The 22078-nt window shown below is 45.1% G+C and overlaps 1 protein-coding gene across 2 annotated transcripts in view; it reads right to left on the bottom strand.

The window, feature by feature from the left end:
- Nucleotides 1-22078, bottom strand: part of LOC135907568 (proteasome adapter and scaffold protein ECM29) — a 505292-nt gene that overhangs the window by 47531 nt on the left and 435683 nt on the right. For both annotated transcript variants that reach the window (XM_065439250.1, XM_065439249.1), the window contains exons 38-39: nt 7492-7703; nt 2354-2397 (exon numbers count right to left, since the gene is read on the bottom strand). In XM_065439250.1, the coding sequence (XP_065295322.1) occupies nt 2354-2397; nt 7492-7703 (256 nt within the window). The remainder of the gene's footprint in view (nt 1-2353; nt 2398-7491; nt 7704-22078) is intronic.

Raw genomic sequence — 22078 nt, 5'->3', positions numbered from 1 at the left:
CTGTTCGTTCTGCACGAAGGTCCATAGCGCCAGGCCCTTCCTGCAGTTCTTGGGGTAGCCCCAACTCACGTGATGAGCGTTGAAATCCCCAAGAATTAGGAGCGCGTTCCGGCTCGCCCGTGAGATGGCGTTGCGGAGAAGGAGGAGGAGGGGAGCTGCAGTTGTGCAGGGAGGGCTGTATACATTAAGGACAAAAAGGCTGGCATCTTGCCACTGCCAGGGAAGGAGTTCCAAAAAGAGGTGAGTGCACTCCGGAACGTGGAGCGAATGCTCGATTGCCATGTAGGCGCGATGAACTAGCGTGGCAACGTTCGGAGGGGAAGGGGAAGCAGGGTGGAAAGCTGTGTAGTCACGCAGTTTTACTGGGGAGAAGGTTTCTTGAAGGGCGATGATAGCGGGGAGGTCGGAGGGAGGGATGTTCTGGAGGTGGAGCTGCAGCGTGTTCCGCTTTGCACGGAAGCCGCGGCAGTTCCACTGCCAGAAATTAAGGCGTGGGGGGTGTCTGGCCATCTTGAGGCCGGGGTGCCCCTGCAGGTGCAGGGTGCTTGGGAGATGAGGATGAGGGGAGGAGGGATGCGACATTAACGGTCATCTGGGCAAGATCGGCCTCGAGGGAACGCGGGCGGGCCCACATGTATGGGATCAAGCCTTACTTCACTGTGATTTTGCCCCCATACACACTAGCGGCTTTCCAACTGGGGCATGCTGTTATGGAGCAGTGGGGAATGGTGCGACCATGTACAAGGAAGACGGCTTGGCGAGGAGAGCATGCAGCTGGTTTGAGCAGCCATATTGTGTGTGGACCGTTGCGGCAGTTTGTAAGTAACCTGTAAATACACCTACGCTTCACTAATTCTGCCCTGTGGCAATATATGTGCAGTGTGCACTTTCATCTGTTCTGCTGATTGACCTTCACGAGCTGACCATAGCCTGCAAAATCCATCTACCTGTAAATCTAGGAAAACCCTTCTTTATATTGGAGAAAAACTGGAAAGAAAAGCTTCCTATGGAATAAAAGATTGCCACAGTATGCGGTCAACTATTAAACCAAACATCTCATCTGATATTGAGTACAATATAACTTCATTACTTCTTCAGCTTCAGAGGGTAGAAGGCATTTGATTCTATTCAACAGAAATTCTATTGATAAAAAAATATGGTTTAGACTTTCATATAGGACTGAGCTGTAATCAGTACCAGCATACTAATTTGGTGTTCGCATACCATACTGTGCATACTGATTCCTAGGTGCCTAAGTTACTGATAGCTTGCAACATTCTTGTTATGCAATGCTAGTAGACCCCCATGCATGTCCATCATCTTGTTTTCTTGTACAAAAATTTGTAAGCATTAAACTTTGTGATAAATTTCATGTTCAACATTCGGCTTTGTTCAGCTTTTTTAAATTCATTTATTCATGCTTTCATTTATTTACCCTTAGAGGCCCTAGTGAGGCATTACATAAGGGAGGAGCAAGTACAAAGACCTTGTGCAAAATTGGAAGCACAAGACAATACAGGCAAAATGTCTTATCCAATATTCACTGCGAAATTTACTATTCGGTATTTGCACACCTCTAGTTTATTTATGTACTGTATAAACTGTGAATACTCCACACTTAACATTTCTTTCCTGCTCTAACATCATTTAAAAAATACGTAAAACATTTTTCTTTTTTTTAGCACGATAGCATTAAGGGCTGCGTGTTACATAAAATCTGGTGTCAGTGTATTGCATTGGATGTCGTTAAGCGAAAAATCATTCCAAACCACAAGCATGCAGGCCCTCGGCATGGTGCAGAGACGTTACTGAACTAACTGAATTCCTCAACATAAGATGCGTCAGAAAAATAGTAAAGTACGACTTAACACATCCTACAGCAATGAAAGCCTTAGACTGTAATTTGAATACACCAGAAAACATAATTCTGTAACGAAGAAACTCAAGTATAAACCCCTTTTTCAGCGTTTCTACCATTCATAGAGCGGTGTGCTGCACTCGGTGCCTTGCAACACCACCATCCACATGGCGCTCGCTTCTGGGCATCCGCAGCACATGCAAGAGGCTGCCCTTTCTACCAGAAAGCTTGCCCACTCGCCTTCGTGAATAGCGTTCGCCGCCAGCGTTTCCCAATAAACATTATGGTCACATAGGCTGCAGTTTCCGGGAAGTGTGAGAAGCAGTCAGCGATCTTTGAATGCTGTAACATTCCACTCTTAAACGCGAAGTTTAAGTGTCCTTCAAATCTTTCTGCTGTTGAAAGAAGTCGTTCTGAAGATTTCAAAAACACAACTTAAAAAGAATTGACAATCACTAAGCTAATGCGAAGCAGCCAGGACACTCAAGTACTCACATGCACTTGCTGCAGACAATTGACAAGGCCTCCAGGAGGGATTCCTGACAGTTGAAAAAAAAAAAAAAAACCAAGGGCATTTGGTGATGTAGAGTGTACAAGTGATTCTAACATTCAAGCATAGAAAATGAGCATCAGTGAACACTGCAGAAACACATCAAGTAAGCTTGTGCATAACATCTGTGTGTGTACACTTGTCTGTCTACACCGTTCATTCTATACACTGTGGGGCTTATACTCTGCATGCGGCTAGGGCTAAAAGAAAGCTCCAGAACTAGCCCCACACAGTCGTTCCGTGGTACTGCCCAACCCATAGTGTAATCACAGCTATGTGGGGTCGAACGAATAAGGCAACCAGCGGCATCAACTGCAACAATGTTTATTGCTAGAAGCAGTATAAAACACTGGCAGAGGGAATTCTTCTCTGTAATAAGTGATAAATAGGCTTGCCTCATTGCCTGGATTAGTCAGGCAAGCGGGATACTCAGGCAAGCGCAGTCACTCATGGGTTGCAGCAGGTAATCCAGTCCGGCAGGTTAAGGGTTGGGTGTCAGAGAGAGAAGGTTTCTCCCGGTGGCACCCTTTTATACCTTTTGCAAGAGGAATGTCCTGTTCGCCCGTCGGATACCTCTCCTTTTCTCGCGAGCCGGATGAAGGGAAAGGGGTACATGCGTCATAAGAGGAACAGAGAAGGGGAGGGCATGTAGTGCCTCTCTCCTGTGTCTATGTCGGCTAGACGCGTCCACCAAGTGCAAACGGGACGACGCGAGTATGTGTGAGGAAATTGAAGCGGGCGCTCACCACAACACTTGAATATGTAAACATTAAGGTGCGTGCATATCGAATAAGCTTTGCCATTCAATTCACACTTAATTTGAGAACTTACTACAGTAAAACCTCGTTAAACCATACCCGCTTAAACAGTAGTTTCGTTTTAAAGATAGTAAAGTCAAATCCCGGACTCAGCGGCCATTGAACATAATGTGTTTTGTATCCACATAAACCGTACCAGCTTATTGCGTATGTATAAGTTAATACAAAGTGTTCCCACTTTTCGTCGCACAAACACGGTGGTGCTTCGTCTCCATTGGGCGGCCCGGCAGAACAACAAGCCTCAGAAATCAGCACAATGGCCTCCAAGAACCCGGTGCGCTTGCGCGTGAAGCCACTTTACCATCAACATCATTTCGGCGCCGTTTCAGAGAGCATTGTGGCGTCATGTAAGCGAGGACTCGCGTCACACCGAAGCTCAGATAAAAAAGACGCCGGGTGCTCAGCATACAAGAAAAATTAGACATCTTTTGTGCTGTCGAACGTGACACGAAGAAGTCGGCGTCGGCACGCGACATGGGTCTACTGTTGAATACGGTGTGTGGCACTTGGAATGCGAAGAATTTGCTCGGCAGCGCTGCTGCGACTGCAAAGAGATGTCAGCTATGAGGTTTGATTTTTTGCCATTGTTGCCTTTATTGTTGCTGAAGTGTCGCCTAGCGACAGTGATAAGGATGACACGGAAAGCGACAGCATGGGCGATGCAGGCCCAACAGTGGCAGAAGCTGCGCGTTACGTCAGCTTCATAAATGCAATTGTCGTGACGAGAACAGCACCCTGCAATGAAAAGGTGCCCCGCGACTTCTGCAACACTCCGCACCTGTGCACGGAGAATATGTAACGCCAACGAAGAATCTGCCATCCGAGTGTTTGCCGAGAAGAGGGGCCTGGCTGAAAAGCTGGCTCACAGCTTCAGCAAGTTTGAGGCCACTGTCGTCACTGTTAGGCCACTGCGGCATCAAACGAAAATAACACGTTTGTCGCGCAAAGTAAATAAATACTTCATATTTTTTCCCCTTTCATCGCACTCTCTCCGAGTTCCGTTTTTGACAGGTAAGTGGGCGATCTCATGCTATTTCTGTTAAGCAGTACTACCGTTTAGTATGTATTTTTTTCGAGCTTCGGCCAACTATGGTTTAAGGAGGTTTCGTTGTATTAGAATTTGTCGAATACTCACTTCTGATTGAACACATCTATAAGGGATGACAATGCTTATTGGAGCATACAACTAGAAAAACAGATGCCTGTGGCAAACCATTTGGTTCACCACTGCACATGCAAATGACTTTGCCATTAACAATTTCACGAATAATCTATTTGATGAAACAATTGTTTTTTAAGCAATCTCAACCTGTTTGCATCCCATTAAAGCAATATGCAGCGTTGCAGTATCATCCACTTGGCTCCTTCAACAAACAAAATGATGTGCCTGCACCTGGCAACATGCTGTACTTCTGTTTCATTTATTTAGTTAATTGTGATGGTGAAACACATATAATCAACTCTCATTAACAAGCTTGATAGTTGACTGGATCTCCAGCTTTGAATGAGATTACCGTATCTTCCAGTGTATAAGTTGCAGCTGTTTTCTGAAATTTTCATTGGTGCATCTTATACACCGGTGTGACCTATATACGTGTTATTATTATTTTTTTTTAAATTGCCGTCACAATTGGTTTCGGTGACATGGCCATGCAAAACGCACTGGGTTGTCTTCCTCTGGCAGATGCTACGGGTTGTGTGCACGCTATGGAGGTACTGGGTTCTTCTTGTGATTCGAGTTGCGGAGCGCAGTGCAAGGACAAAGCAGCAACGCAAGCGGCGGCAAGCCGTGAGTCGAACGATTCTGAAGTCGTCGCATCTGCAGATCGTTTTCAAGATACGACGCACGCTGCTGCGCAAACTACACAGTTGCTACCAGAGCACAAGCCGCCTCCCCTCCCCCCTCCCACGCTTCCCGCTCTCCACCCTTCTACGTGATTCGGCTCACCATCGCACGCTTTCACTTGCACATACAGTATATACGGCACGTGGGGATGATGTTATCGCCCTTGGACTTTATATGGTACATTGCGTGACCACGACAGGTGAAATGCACCTGGAGTGTTCATATCATTGCTTGCGCGTGACCTGCATTCACGAAGTGAAACATCACTGTATTTTTTTTTAATCGCTTACCAAATGAACAGCTGCGTCTTATATACCGGTGCTACTTATACATGCTTTTTCTTCTTTTTGGAAAAACTGCCGTTTTGAGGGGGGTGCGACTTATGTAAAGGTGTGAGTTATACATCAGAAATACAGTACATGTCACAAATAATGTAAATAAGTTTCCTTCTTCCCCCCATTTTTTTGCAAGAGAGACTATATACCACCTTTGTTTTCCACTTTGCTTAGAACTTAGAAAATATTTAGTATTTGCTTCTCAAACATTCATCTTCCATTCAATTAGTAACGTCGCATATTCCTCCTATTAAATGCTCCTGCAACTAGCACAACGGGCAACACACCACAGCACTGGTGGAGTGATGCTCTAGCGTTCTTTTACCAAACATAATCAAGTGTTTTTCATACTGTGCTGCATTATCATAAAAGCCAGTCATTTTCACCCTTTTTTTACTAGCCCAGAGCATTGGTTTTCATTTGATTTTGACCACGTACACAAAGTTCAATTATTAAATTTTGGCTGCACTTTAGAAACAAAAATCCCCATTTGTGTTGTCTATATCTGAAAGAATGTGTAAACATCCAGTTCAGTTTCACTGGCTGAATCATTTTCTTTAGAATCAGCACACAAACATAAAACTGAAACAATGGGAATGTAATAACCTGCTCTGATGTCTTAATTTTTATTTGATTATTTGTGCCCTCCTGTTTAGTGCCTCTCTGTTAAGCCTGTTACACTAATACTAATCTTGATTCCCAGGAGATACTGGAACCAAAAGGTAAATCATCTGTCACTTGTTTTCAATTACCATAAGGAGCCCTAATTATTGTAACCACTCCTTCCTCAGCCTTTAGATGTGCCGTGACAGCTACCTCCTCTTAGCCTAACCTTGCCCGTCCTTGACATCAAGTTGACTGCCTGTCCTTGACATCGAGTTGATCATTGTTGGCTCCTTGCTGGTTGAAATGAAAAAGTTTGTATGGACAAACCTAAAGGTGCCTTATCCCCTAGCAAACGATAGCATCTACCTTCTGCAGCTCAGTGACAAAGTGGGACAGAATCAGGACACTAAATAATGTAAAAAACAGATTCAAAATTCAGCATTGAAGAGAAAACCACCACATATTGCTGATAAAGAATCAAAACATCAAACAGTGTGAGTAATAGACAGGAGGAGAAATCAACAGACAATCATTAAAGTTGTCTACCGTTCAATGGCTGTCCACTTGTAGAACAACAGGGAGGCAGCAATGCTAACGCCTTGCAGTTGTTCAAAGAAAGATGAAATAAAAGAAAGCATAGGAGTTAGCCAGAAAAAGTTTGGTTTGCTACCCTACAATGAGGGCAGGAAGGAAGGCAAATATACAGAGCAGGTAGAGCACAGGCACACAATGACACCACAGGGTGACATGCAACACAATGAACATCACTTAAAGGCCAACAGCAACACAATTTTGGGGATAGCGTAAAAAGTCCACTTAAGATAATGCATGACAGAAAGGAACCTATGTGCAAAATTTGATGTTTAAAATGATAGATGCGTCACAAAAACCTTGCAACAAGAGCTGCTTTTGATACCGAAATCGGGAAAAAAAAAATTTACCATTACCGCTCGCCAGGTGTGACACATGACCTCCTTGGCATGACACCCGAGATCAGGCGCCACCCCGATGCTGGTATTTACGTCTTAGCCACTAACCACCAAGTGCAAGCGTCGTCTGCCCATATGCTGTTTAGAGGTTTGCAAATGAGACAACTACACAATTACTACCAACCGTAATGCTTTGCCAAGATTGCTTCAGTGATACATACTACTTATTTATAACCAAAGTATTTATGACCAAAGCAGTCAAAGTGAGATTTCATCGCAGTCAGACTGTAAGGCTAAACGCTCTTTGTGCTGGTCTTGTCCTCAAGAATTGTAGCAGTATTTTCGCTGCGCTCTGCTGCGACGGCATATGGGATCGGTGTTACCACACTTGCTGGCAAAAGATTGTGCGAGTCTACTGTTGCTAATGTGCTGAGGGGTGCTCCTGCTAGTTCACTAAGAATTTTGTACCTGGTCCCTGACCTAATGTACTAGTAGTGCCTCAAAAGCCAGGTTTCCGGCCCTTTTCTCAATTGTGGGAAGTCCTCCAACCTTTCCCTGCCAGGTGCGTCCCGGCAGTGCAGCCAGCAGAGATCGGATCACAGTCTCGGCTTGGCACCACTCAAGCGCAGCTCCGAGGGTGCGGGCCACAGAGCAGGTCACAGCTGCACCCTGGCGTCGCAGGGACCAGACAGCACAGCCCAGGGCCTGGTTGACCAGCGCTAACAACTCGCTCAGGTAGAGGCGCACGCCAGACTCGGCTCCTGCATATAACAGAATAATGTTAATGGCTGGTATGCATGCACAATGAATTAAAGGGAAACAGTAAGTCAGTTTAGATTGATACAGCAGTTTCGCAAAAATCTATGTTACTTAGCTTTGCTGCAAAAGGTAGATTATTAGGAGAGAAAATGAAATTCCACATTCCACTTCTTAAATTTTGTACCGGGGGCCAAGTGCCAGAACGTCATTGTGATGCTAGCCAGAATACGAAAATGTTGCCCAATGTTTTGTTTGTAAGAATCATTTCAAGAAGGCCTGAGAGCACTTAAAACATGCCGGGAGTGTAGTAGTAGTCTTTTGCCAGTGAGGGCACGTTTTCATTACATTTTTGTGCGATCATGGCCTTTATTTCTATCAGTATAATGCAGGTTGCTGACTGTTTTCAAATGCTATGCAACTTCACCAGCATATGACAATCACGTACGCTGTAATGATCTCGCACACGCACGTCAGTCATGCCATGTTAGCAAGATCGACGGCATTCACTTTCGTCGCTTGTTCTGTACTCCACACCTTCCTTAGTCTTCTGCACCCAATGACAGTTTGAAAATTGTTTACCTCTATATCCGTTGTTATTATGCAGCAGCAGAACAACCACCAGCTGTCAAGAAACATACAACCAGCACTGAGGCTTGGAAGACAACCCCACTTTATTCTCCTGGAATGCGCTTTTTGTGCAGTTCTTTAAACAGTCACAGAACAGAAAAAATAAAAATAAATGCAGGTCCTGGAAGGAAGCATAAACAGAAAGCAAGCATCACAGATGGCATAACTTCAGATCACACGATACAAAGTAGCTTCGCCGCCTCAAAAAAGGTAAACTCATTCCCTTATCTTGTGAAAATCATGTCCTGATGTTTAGGGATTTGCAAATATAGAAATTTTTGAATACGGATTCAATACGAATACTTACTTTAAATTTTGAATCGAATATTAAAAAAATAATGATATGCACATACATTTGTTAACAAGTTGGGGTAATTTGTAACATTGCAATTGCACTGTCTGCGTTAAACAGCTAATCTAGTAAGCCATCGAACTAAAGCATTGCGCATTCGCCTCATGCTAACTTGGAAAATTTAGTAATTCCCACTAGGTGTACCTTCCAGCCTGTGCCTTATTGTACCGCATCGAATGCCCGCAAATTCGGAGTCACTTATTGCACTTGCTGTCAAGCAATGAGCTCAGAATTGGAGGTACAGAAAAAGAAAAGGAATAAGTGCACCTTTGCTGTTTGCAAACCCATGCTTCTTGCTACTGAATGGCTGGTTTTCTCGCGAAGTTCAGATGTTTAGTGGCTAAGTGTGCTTTACATGTGCAATTTTGCCTGCAGCATCAAATTATCTTAAAATTCAGCATAAAATCGCCCCAATATTCTTATATTAGGTAGAAAAAAAAAATGCTAAGAACCGGGTTTGCTCCTGAACAGCCAGCAATATATTCGATTTGATTTGAATATTCGTATCCAACAGAATATTCAAAGTTGGCAGAGGGCTTGAAGCCTATTTTACCACCACTGTGGGTCGGCCCAGTATTGCACTATCTCCGGGATTGGCCCACGGTTTTTGCACACGCAGAACGAAAATGCACAAAATACTAGCCATAAGCAGCTTCACTGTAAAAACATAAAAGCTGAAAAGAAAGAAAAGGCAGTTCTTGGAAGTGTCAGCCTTGGAACACGCGAAGTGCACAGCTATCTGCTACTGAAATGTGCACAATACAAGCTTGTAAATTATTCAGATATGAGCACTAAGCCAAAAGGAACGTTCCCTATGCGCCACATGACTGCAGTAATAAAGCATGATGTTAGCTTTCTCTTTTCATGCTCACCTTTTGCATTTAATTCTGCATGGACAAATACAGTATTGTGGCTCTCAAGTTTCAACCTCTCCTGCATGTGACGATATCAAGAAGGCAGTGGTGAATCAACGGAAAGTCAAGCGATCAGCAGTGCGATGGCACCAACTGAAGCCAGATTTGCTTCCCAATTTCGATGATGCACTAAAAAAGAGTGATAAAGAAGATTCTAAAAACCATGAAACAACCCCCCCTTCCTAAAAAGAAATTCAAACCTCTTGCCAGACGTACCGTATCAATTGTTGCGTTCCTCCCTTATGTGTAAAGGTACGACCGCGAGACAAAGCAATAGTCATTACCGTAGAAAAGCCCAATGTCTCCAAGACGGAAGAAAAAAAAAATAAAGCCAGTTCCATGCAGACGAAGCCGTCGGAACAGCAAAGCTGGTGGTCCTTTTCTCAAGTTTGAACTCATGTTTAGAATGATTTTCATGAAAATCTTTTGTCTCGTCGTCGTTTTGCTAGATTCAAGGTTCAGTTCTGGATTGCGCACACTCTTCAGTTGCGTGAGGTTGTGATCAAACCACAGTTCATCACACACCTTGTAGCTGTGGTTGCACTCACGTTCGAAGAATTCTCTATCGAACCGCCCGTTGGCACCTCGCTTGTTTTGCCTTCTCTTGAAAGTGGGGGTTGGCTTGCCTCCATCGGCCCGCTTGGCTTGCACTTCCAGTTCTCGATCCTCGGTGGTGACGGCTTTCCTCCGCTGGTGCTTTGCTTGTGCTTTTTGCTCTTGAAGTTCAGGATTTCCGCAACATCAGCGCTGCCACTCCCATGCGAGCTCTGGCATTATTGTGCATTTCTTCATCATCTATATATTATCATCATCATGTGTGTGCTCTTCATCTTCATAGCACATGTGGGCACATCATCAGTGTGAACTGTTCAGAAGGTCCTTCGCCATGTCTCTCAAACTCAATAAAGGTAAGCCCTTATTGTGATATATATTGTAGCGGTAATGAAGAACGCCACAAGTGAACGAAGAGGAAGAGAATGGCAAGCATAACAATAGAATATAGTGGGACAGGAGCTCTGGAACCTGCTCCCTGCTTGACAACAGACAATGGACGGCGAAGGCTTAACTTTAAACAGCTCTGCTGTTCAAAGGTAAAAAGGTTAGGCAAGTCCACAGCTGGATGAAGTGCACACTCATTGTGTTTTTTGGAAATCGCAGTATTGTGCAACAGGAATTTGTCCCAAATGGCCAGACTCCGAACAGCAAGTTTCACTCCCAAGTCTTGGGGCATCTGAGGGAGGACGCTCGGCAAAAATGGCCAGAACTAAGATGTATGAAGAGCTAAATGTTGCAACCATGACAATGCGCCCAGTTCCAGAGCACTCCATACAAGCATTTCCTGCTGGAAACAATATGGCTTCTTTTTCACATTCATCATGCTCACCAGATCTGGCTGCCGCTTATTTCGTTCTCTTCTTAAAATTAAAACCCTTGCTCGCTCCAAGGTGTGGGGTTACGCCCTGCGTGGGGCAGGGTCTGAAGGTGAGCTCTGGATCTAGCCACACACAGTCATTCCTAGTACTCCCCAACCCGTAGTGTGTGAATAAGGCAACCAGTGGCGTCAACTCTAACAATGTTTATTGCTACAAGCAATAAATGACTCTGGCAGAAGGAAGCCCTCTCTGCAGTGAGCAATAAGTAGCATTGCCTCGTTGCCTGGCTTAGTCAGGCAAACAAGGTCACTCATGGGTCGCAGCAGGTAATCCAGTACGGCAGGTTAGATTGAGGTTGGGTGCCAGAGAGAGAGGATCTCCCCCAGTGGCGCTGTTTTATACCTTTCTAACTTTGCGAGGGGAATGTCCTCCTCACCCATTGGATACCTTCCCATGAGTCGGGGGGGGGGGGGGGGGTGTTGTAAGAGCAAGGGAGAAGCAGCTGGAGAGGGCGTAGTGTGGCTCTCCCTTGTATACGCTAGCTCTTGACGTGTCCACCATGTCCGACGGCGACGATGCAGAGGAAGATGGGCGCATGTGCTCCCCACGCCTATTTTCCGTAAGAAGGCCCTCGAATGTTGATGCTGGCACAATAGGTATGCCCGAGGGGTTCGGGCACCTGTTTGCCTAAGTTCCCGCCAAGGTTGGTGACCAAGGCAGCATTGCAGACGCCGGCTTGAGCATCGAGCTGGCGTTGCTGTAGCCCTCAGCTGGCAGATACTTGATGCCGATTCGAAGACGCCTTGTCAGTGGCACTGCTCGGGCTTGCGAAGTGGGATTGTAGTGTTGGCTTGAAGGTGGCTCTCTATGCCGCGCCCCAGGTGCTGGCTGCGCAAGCCGGGAGGTCGTGTGCTGGGTGCCGGCTAGTGGTTCATGCGGCTCCAAAGCCAGCATAGCGCCGTCAGTGCCGCAGGTGTGTCAGTTGTGCCCGTTGGCACGGCCATCTCTTGTTTCCTGCTTCTGGAAATTCAATTTGTCCACTGCACGTAGCGACATTGTGATAAGCAGCATGACTGGCCGGATCCCGGAACACTGTCAATGCCCATCACAAAGGGAATAGTTGCCAGCAACATCAATGATTCCCAGCACAGGATAATCACTGCCCTGGCCTTCACAAGTCTTTGGTCAATGCACATACTGCTTGCAAATGCATTGAAACATTCACGCCACATTCCTGTCGTGGGCTTGTGTGGTTGCTTGAAGACTGGAACGACGACTTGGCGTCCATACTCGGCACTCTGCTGTTGCTAGACATTTGCTTCTAGCAGGAACTACCAAGGTGCCAGCACAACGCGGCTGTGTGCTCACGCGGTATGCCGCATGACAGGGGCTTACGAAAGTTCCTCGCAGTCATCGGACTACGCCACTATAACAGTCGGATCACTTCCACCTGCTACCCAAATTGTAGCGTGGCTACGGGCTCACTGTTCGGTTCTGGCTGCTCTCTCTCACCGACCGCAGTTGAGGGAGGGTCTGATCTTCATCCCACTGTTAATCATGTGGCACATAACGTTTCAGTTTGCATACGTGTACTGGCCCACTGATTGGCTTTCCCTTCATGTTCTCAAACCACTAAACAAGCAAGGAAACCTTCCCTCACACTTGATACGGCCTGGTCCGCTTCGGTGCCAGTGAGACAGCGAACTGTTTACTAGAATTGCTGAGAACGTGCTAGCGTCGAAGCACCAGATCGCCCACTTCGTAGTGGATGTTCTGATGCGAGTGGTTGTATTGCGCCTTCAGTTGTGCCCCAGCAGTGTGACGATTACGGCGTGCTTTGTGTAAAGCTTCCGTCACCTTGGCACGTAGGGGCATTGCGCATTCAGCTCGTGCTGCTGGCACGACTGGCATTCCATTGTAATCCGCGAGAACCCTATGCATTGGATTCGGCAGCTCTCTTCCCAGTTTGTGAGGACAAGGTGCATACCCAGTCGAGCAGTTCACTGTCGATCGCAATGCAAACCCGATCTCTGGAAGATAGGTATCCCAGCCCTAATGCCTTTCAGAGAGCGCGACAAGCATGTGCTTAATATTGCCATTGACTTGTTCAGTGCGGTTCGACTGAGCATAGTAGGTTGTCGTTTCCTTGTGCTTAATGCCAAGTGCAGCGGACGAGTCAACGAAACCCTTCACAGTGAAGTAGGATGCATTGTCCGTTAACAACTGCTCCAGGAAGCAAAACCTGGTGAAAGCCTCCATCAACCTATTCATGATCACTTGTGCCTTCAGCTTTCGCAAGGAGAAATGTTCTACCCATTTACTTAAGTTATCCGTGACTACCAGCAAGAATTCGTTCCTGCTCGGTGTGGTGGGAAATGGTCCCATGACATCACACACCACGATTTGCCAGGGAGCCTAGCTGTAGATAGGCTGCATGAAGCCAGGCAGTCGTCCGCTTCAAGGCTTCACGCTTTGGCACACGCGACACGAGTGGGCAAAGCGAATAACGTCTCGTTTCATGCCTGGCCAGGTAGTGAGGTGACACAACCTAACATCCTAGCATTATTATGGGGGACATCAATATCGACTTAAGTTCCAATGATGCTTACGTAGAAAATTTTGAGACACTGTTATCTACGTATGGCTTCGCAAACCATATAAATAAACCTACAAGACTTACAAAACAAACTGCCAGTGTTTTGGATGTTTGCATAACAAACTTCAGTCCACGAGACATCTCGAGCGGAATATTTTCATATGCTCTTAGTGATCATCTGCCAGTTTTTTTGCTTTTTTCAATTACTAAGCACTATGATAAGCCCTATGTTAACAGAGAAGATAGACGAGTCATAAACCTTCCAAGAAAAAAAGAATTTTCCCACTTGGTCAGTCTGATTGACTGGAGTGAGGTTTACAATGACGAAAATGCAGACAGCGCTTACGAGAAATTCTTTTCTTTACTACGCGCTTCATACAATGCCGCATTTCCTGTATTACAGCCGACCGGTCGTAATAGAAGAAAACATAAAAAACCTTGGATTAATTCAGAGCTTTATCACCATATCAAAATAAAAAATAAGTTATTCCATGATTTTATCCGTTCACGGGATCCAAATACATTCACAGAGTTTAAGAAGTATCGGAATGCTTTAACGACTTAGTTAAGAAAAGCAAAACAGTACTACTATATCAGAATCTTTTTGAGAGCATATATAATAATCAGCGACGAATATGGGAGGTTGTAAACTCGCTCATTTCAAGAACAAAAGCTAGGGATAGGATTACACAGCTCGTAGTTGATGGTAAAACACTCATCGGTGAACGACTAGCTAATACAATGAACACACATTTTGTGGATGCTGGCTCCTACAATACCATGAGCGAAACTGTCAGCGACGACAGTATGCCACTAGACACCATATTGAATCACTCTCTTTTCCTGAAACCTACTGATCCTAGTGAAATTTCAAGTATAATTGGCAAGCTAAAAAATAATACATCTCCAGGGGTGGATGAACTTCATTCAAACGAAATAAAATTAATATCGCCTTTAATATGTGAAGTTCTTAGCTACATAATTAACCTCACTCTAACAACAGGCGTATTTCCTAAGCTATTAAAAATCGCCAAAGTCACCGCAATTTTCAAAGGAGGTGATACAAACAATTTATCTAACTACCGACCTATTTCAGTACTTCCTACAATATCTAAAATACTTGAATGCGTCATTCATGAGAGGCTAGTTTCATTTTTAGAAAAGCATCAGGTCATAACTCAATGTCAATATGGCTTTCGCAAGCATCGATCGACAGAACACGCTCTTGTACACATCAAAGACAGGATAATTGAAAACATGGAATGTAGAAAATATACACTAGGTTTGTTTTTAGACATTCAGAAAGCTTTTGATTCCATACCGTTTGATTTATTACTTAACAAATTAACAAGATACAGTGTCCGAGGTATTGTACTAGACCTACTAGATGGCTATCTGAATGATCGTTATCAGTTGGTGAAAATTAATGATGCGGTATCAACTCTCGCGAAGTAAAACAAGGAGTACCACAAGGATCAATATTGGGCCCATTAGTATTTCTTGTCTATATCAATGACATTGTCAAAATTGATAGTTCTGCTGAAACCATAATGTATGCTGATGATACCAATGTCTTTTTCTCTTCGCATAACTTACTGACACTTGAATCCTCTGTAAATGACTACCTTGTGCATCTTTCGAACTGGTTAAGCAGAAACAAGTTAAGATTAAATGCCTCAAAAACAACATATGTCATATTTCGTCCTCCCAACAAACCTCTACACCACAAACTTAACGTGAAATTTGAAAACGCCCTTATAAAACAAGTTCAGACACAAAAATTTCTCGGGGTTTGGTTTCAGGAAGACTTGAGCTGGTCAGTGCATGTTAGAAACTTAAGTGTAGATCTTGCCCGCACAGTTGGATGTCTATATAGGATATCTGCGCTCATACCGCTCTGGCTAAAAAAGAACATTTATTATTCACTTTTTTATTACAAATTAACCTATGGCTTAATGGTTTGGGGCACTACTACGCAATACAATTATACTAAACTAATTACTTTGCAGAAGAAAATTCTGCGCTGTTTTGAATCTTATTGTGGTAATGCACATGACTTAAGAACCGCTCCACTGTTTAAGAAACATGGCATCCTAAAGGCAGACCAGTTATATTATTTAAAAGCGCTGCAAGTAATCCATCAGAAGAATTAACTATACGGAATTATGGACTCTGAAAATGCTGAAAACCTTTTGAGGCACCGAAAACGCCGAACACCAAAAATCCGAACAAATTATGGAAGGCAAACAATGGCGTATCAAATACCTGCAATCTTAAACAAATTTGAAGGTAAGCTAAACTTTGAATGCAAATTAAAAGCATTTAAAAGCCAACTTAGGGAGCTATTGTTATTTTGCCAATTTAACTATAGCCAAAATTGAAGTGTTTTTTATATTTTACTGTCTTCTCACAAAGGATACATAAAACTCTATATAACACAAAATGACTCTAGAAGTTGCTCTTATCTTACTTTTGTGTCATTTCAAGCAACATTATTCAGTTTCACTGACAATTATATTTTATTTGTATGTTTTTGTACAACAGCTGTTTGTGCTGATTCATTCAAGTAAATTGCTTAGTGTCCTATTATGTATCATTGTATTGTATCATTGTATCATTATGTATCATTGTATTATCCTATCATGTATCATTGTATGACTTGTTATGTGTCATTTGCGTGCAACAGTATATGCACTACGTTTGTGTACAGGTGTCAAATGCTGCGTTTCTTTTACTTTATTTCCTTTGTTTCTAAGATTTGTGCTGTATCTGTAACCGCTGTAGACTGTTTAGGGTCAGAGGCCTCGTCAGGCTCCATCAGCCTTTAGCTTCTGTCCCTGCATCAGGCTCGGCTTTTGTCTGATGCTGAAATAAAAGAAATAAAGAAATAAATAAGTCATGGGGCCGCTCGCGTGCCCAGCGATGCATGAGTCATGAAAGCACTGAAGTAGCATACGATGAAGTCGTAATGCTGCATAAGCAGTGCCCAACGTGCCAGGCAGCCAATTGGCTTGCTCAAGCATCTCCACCAAGTGAGAGCCATGTAGTCAGTCTCAATCTTGAATGCCAATCTATCCACGTAATAGTCGAACTTTTGCAGGGTGAAAACTATCGCGAGGTGCTCCATCTCTGTCGCCGAGTAGCTCCTTTTTGCCGGCATCAATGATTGGTTCGCGAACGCAACCGGTCGGAGAGTGCTCCCGTGTCCCTGAAGCAAAATGTCATCATCATCATCATCAGCCTGGTTACGCCCACTGCAGGGCAAAGGCCTCTCCCATACTTCTCCAACAACCCCGGTCATGTACTAATTGTGGCCATGCTGTCCCTGCAAACTTCTTAATCTCATCCGCCCACCTAACTTTCTGCCGCCCCCTGCTACGCTTCCCTTCCCTTGGGATCCAGTCCGTAACCCTTAATGACCATCGGTTATCCTCCCTCCTCATTATATGTCCTGCCCATGCCCATTTCTTTTTCTTGATTTCAACTAAGATGTCATTAACTTGCGTTTGTTCCCTCACCCACTCTGCTCTTTTCTTATCCCTTAACGTTACACCTATCATTCTTCTTTCCATAGCTCGTTGCGTCGTCCTCAATTTAAGTAGAACCCTTTTCGTAAGCCTCCAGGTTTCTGCCCCGTAGGTGAGTACTGGTAAGATGCAGCTATATAGCAAAATGTATCTAAACCCAGATCGCTTGCATCTGTTTGAATTGCAAACTCCCTATTCAAGTCGGGCAGAATCAACTAGGCCGTGTCAGGAGGCCACCCAGTGCCGCCGCCTGCTCTTGACCCCAAGCCCACCACTCGTCTTTCCTCAAAAGCTTCGTCAAAGGCGCTTGCACTGCCACGCAGTCTGAAATGAATAGGCGATAAAAGTTCACCAATCCCAGAAAGCATCTCAGTTCACTGATATCTTTTGGCGACGGGTACTCCAGTATAACCTTGAGCTTATCCTCACTCAGCAGAATGCGGCTGATGTCCAGCATGAATCCTAATAGCGCTATTCTGCTCGCAGCTAGCTGAGCTTTGTTTGGGTTTAGCGAGATACCCGTGGACCTCAGCCTGTCTAGGACGTCTCTCAAGTGGCGCAAGTGCTCCTCAAATGTTTTCAAATAAACCCTTATGTCATCCAGATATGCGAGAGCATGTTGCCACTTCGTGTCTCATAGCACTCCGTCTATGAATCTTCCAACCAAACCAAAAGACATTCTCTTAAATTGAAAGAGCACCTGGTGACAAGTGAAAGCCGTTTTCGCTTTGTCACGCTCGTCCATTTTGACCTGAAAGTATCCATGACTAGCATTGAGCGTCGTCAAGTACTTTGCCTTGCCTAGGTTAGACACTAAAGAGGAAATAGAGGGTAGAGGGTATGCATCCTTCTTCGTAACCTCATTCAGCCTGCAGTAGTCTACACAAAGGCAATACCGTATTTATTCAAATTTAGGCTGGTAGTTTTTCTTCAAATAATGGTGTACCAAACTCCAGGGTGGGCTTAGGTCACGAATTTTAAAGAATGCGCCAGTGTGATATTTTCGAAGGTGGGAGTCAAGACTCCAGCTGTCCCAATGTAAAAAGCCGTTTATTGAACACATACAACCACATATAGATATAACGAAGAACAGAAGCACCCTCTGGGGAATAAAGAACTCAAATGAATAACGAAACTGAATCCAACATACTCCCCCCCTTATTTTTAGTGATTAGTTGTTAGTAAGTATTCATGAGGAAACCCCAAGGCATACGCACTGTACTTATTTACACATATTTACAGAGTATGTATATAACGTCAGACCGCTAACTAGTTGGTCTGATAGTCTTGGAGCCAGGCCGGTGGCCAGCGCTCTCAGGAAGGCCGCTTTGGACGTCGCACATTAGACGATGGCGACGGGCTCGTAGACTGCTGCTGCAGTATGGCAGGAGACCGCGCCTGCGTCTTGGGAGAAGGTGGCTGTAGCACGGCAGGCTGCAGCGCATCAGGAGACCGCGGCTGCGGCGTGGCAGGCTGGCCTGGTTCCCAGGTGCCCCTCTCCGGAACCCTGGAAAGCTTGGAGGCATTTCAAGTACGGTTGTCTCCAAGTCGGAAAGAGGCTGGTCCCCTCCTCTTGATCTCCTTAGTTGGTGAAGAAAAGGTGCAGTCTCCCTTGAAACAAAGGGACGGTTTTTTAATACGGACAAAGTCATCTACAGCTATCTTCGTCTTCTTGGCAACTCTCCTTTTGTCTGTGTAGTGCTTGCTGCTCTGCTGTTGACGCCGGATCCTTTGACAAAGTCGCCCTACCTCCTTGGGTGGGTCTTCCGCAAATGCTGGTGCTGAGAAACCCACGACATCCAGCCTGGTTCGGGGCATTCTACCATGCAGCAGAACTGCTGGGGTGACCCCGGTGGTGGCGTACGGAATACAACAGTAAATGGCAAGGTATTCTGTGACAGCTTGCCGGAGTGGTCGTCTTTCGAGGAGTGAAACTTGAATGAAATTCTTCAATGTGCGATTAATACGTTCTATTTGCCCATTGGCTTGGGGGTAGTATACCGAAGAATGTGAAAGTCTGATGCCTCTGTTTTGCAGGAAAGTTATGAACTCACGTGAAGTGAACTGAGGTCCATTGTCACAAACAATCTCTTCCGGGTAGCCTTCACGGGCAAAAACACTTGTTAAAAAGTCTTTCACGATGTTCGTGGACACTTCGCTGCAAAAATACACCTCTGGCCATTTAGAATGGTAGTCAACAAGCGTTACAGCAAATCTGCTGTTGTAAGTTGCATGCTCCAAAGGACCAACAATGTCTAGGCCAAGCTTTTGCCATGGTCGCTCTGGCCATTCAACAGGTTGCAACGGTGCTGGTGATGTTTTGGCGGACTTATCTGCCTCCAGACAGATATGGCAGTTTTTTACTGCCATTTCCACTTGCTTATCCATTCGTGGCCACCAGTACCGCTCACACAGTCGCGCCTTCGTGCGCGTGATACCTGGATGTGTCTTGTGCGCGGTGCCGATGATCTGAGCCGTGAGGGAGGATGGAACAATGAGGCGCTCTCCACGCAGAAGCAGGTTATCGACAACAGAAAGTTCTTCCCGAATGGCGTAGAAGGGTTTCACCTCTTCTGGTATGAACTTCTTTGGCGGCCAGGAACTCAGCACGAATGACTTGATGGTTTCCAGGCAACCGTCGTCAAGGGCAGCCTGCCTGAACTTCTCCTTTGTCATGCAGGCTGGCTCAATGAAAGAGACAATTTCTTCCTCAGCAATCTCCGAGGTAGGTGCTGGTAGCCGAGAAAGTGCATCTGCTATAGTGTTTGTGGACCCCTTGCAGTATTCAACAGTGAAATTATAGCAAAGCAGTCGTGCACTCCAGCGTGCGATTCGGAGTGGGCGTCTTCCATGTCCTTGTGATGACAGCAAGGACACCAGTGCCTGGTGGTCTGTTCGAATTGTGAAATGGCGACCCGAAAGGTAAGTGTGCCATTGCTCACCTGCCCAAATACACGCAAGTGCTTCTGGTTAACATGATCTTGGGTTGTAGCACAAAGGGACACGGACACAAACTAGAAGCAGACAGGAAGAGCAATAACTCTCATCTACATTTTTATTGAAATGAAGAACATATATATAGGTGATAATTCTGGCGCTGCAAACTGTTATTGCAATCAAAGAAGCAACATTGGCTTCACTAGAAAGATCAAAGCGTTCACATTGAAAAGAGCCCTGTGTACAAGAAATGTAATGCAAAAGGATAGAAAGTTGGGCGAGTTGGTATGGTAACATGATCTTGGGTTGTAGCGCGAAGGGTCACGGACGCAGACTAGAAGCAGACAGGACGAGCGCTAACTCTCATCTAAATTTTAATTGAAACGAAGAAGATATATATAGGTGATTGAAAAAAAAAAAACGCAGCATAAGAACATGACAAGGTATAAAGACATCAGTTAAACATATTAGGAGGTAGGGAAGTCAAAAAAGGAAACAACAAAGAGACACTATTCAGATTAACACCGGTGTTGTGAAGATACTGAAATTCGCATTCTAACAGAGACAAAGATGCATGGCTAACGCAAGTCTCTCCTAATCTTTTAATGCGGAATGCCTCGATTATTTCCCATGTTGTTTGGCATTTGCGTCTTGAAAGAATTTTTGTGTCTTCAAACAAAGGTTTACAACTGCAATTGAAACAGTGTGATGCTAGATGTGAAGCATTAGGGTTGTTAAGTGAATGTTTGTGTTCTTTTTGTCTAATATTAATGCACCATTTTTCATTTCACAAATTCATTTCACAGATTCCATCCATGTTGATAGCGCCAAGAGAGAAGGAGAGAGAAGGGAAGACGGAAAGGCAGGGAGGTTAACTAGACTGAGTCCAGTTTGCTACCCTACGCGTGGGGAGGGGAATGGGGAGTGAAAGAGAAAGAGAGAGAACTTAAGTGTAGGTTGTCTATAGTCGCGCACTCAAGTCCGTCGCCTTCAGGTAGCGAAAAAGCGCTCTAACTGCTTTTTGGGCCAATGAGCTGTGAGGCCAGGCTCCCAAGATCTTCGCTTCCGTGAATGGCCTGTCATCCAGTCTATTTAATGCACACTGGAGAGTCTCACGTTGATTATCGAAGCGAGAACAGTGGCACAGAAGGTGGCTGATGGTCTCTTCACACTTGCACTTAGCGCACATTGGTGAATCCGCCATTCCAATGCGGTAGCTGTAGGAGTTGGTGAATGCTACTCCTACCCACAGCCGACACAGCAGTTTTGCGTCACGTCGTGGAAGGTTCGCTGGTAATGTAAGTTTTAGTGATGGGTCGAGACTGTGTAAACGACACTTAGAGTTCTGTGGTGTATGCCTGCAACCTAACGTGATTGCACGAGCAAGACTGCGAAGCTCTCTTGCAGCGTCGACTCTGGATAAAGGTATAAGGACTGTCGGTGAGCCAGCCTGGGCACGTCGGGCAGCGTCATCGGCGAGGTGATTACCAACGATGCCACAGTGTCCCGGCAGCCACTGAAATATGATGTCATGTCCTCGTTCAGATGCGCAATGGCAGGTTTCGTTGATTTGTGACACCAGCTGTTCATAATTGCCACGTCGTAAGCTTCGCAAGCTCTGGAGGGCTGCTTTCGAGTCACAAAATATTGCCCATTTGTTGGGCGGTTCTTTTTCAATGTATTCGACAGCAGTGCGAAGAGCGGCCAGTTCAGAACCTGTAGATGTCGTTACGTGAGAAGTTTTGAACTTGATGACGACCGATTGAGATGGTAGAACAACGGCGCCCGTAGAATTTTCGGACACGGAACCATCCGTGTAAACATGAATTCGGTTAGCATATGAAAAATGTAGAAGTTCCAATGTGGTCTGCTTGAGAGCCGCGGTGGGCAGGCTAGCTTTCTTCACTATTCCTGGAACAGCAAGGTACACAGGAGGCTTCTTCAAGCACCACATAGGGGATGGCGTTCTTGTTGCGGGTGAGTGCCTCAAAGACAAAGAGTGCCGGTTAGCCGCAATCGATCTGGAGAACGCTGCCTTGGGTCTTTTCTCA

This window comes from Dermacentor albipictus, chromosome 1, assembly GCF_038994185.2.
Source record: "Dermacentor albipictus isolate Rhodes 1998 colony chromosome 1, USDA_Dalb.pri_finalv2, whole genome shotgun sequence".
NCBI lineage: Eukaryota > Metazoa > Arthropoda > Arachnida > Ixodida > Ixodidae > Dermacentor > Dermacentor albipictus.
Note: the sequence above shows the minus strand (reverse complement) of the source record. Positions and strands in the feature narration are given on the sequence as shown.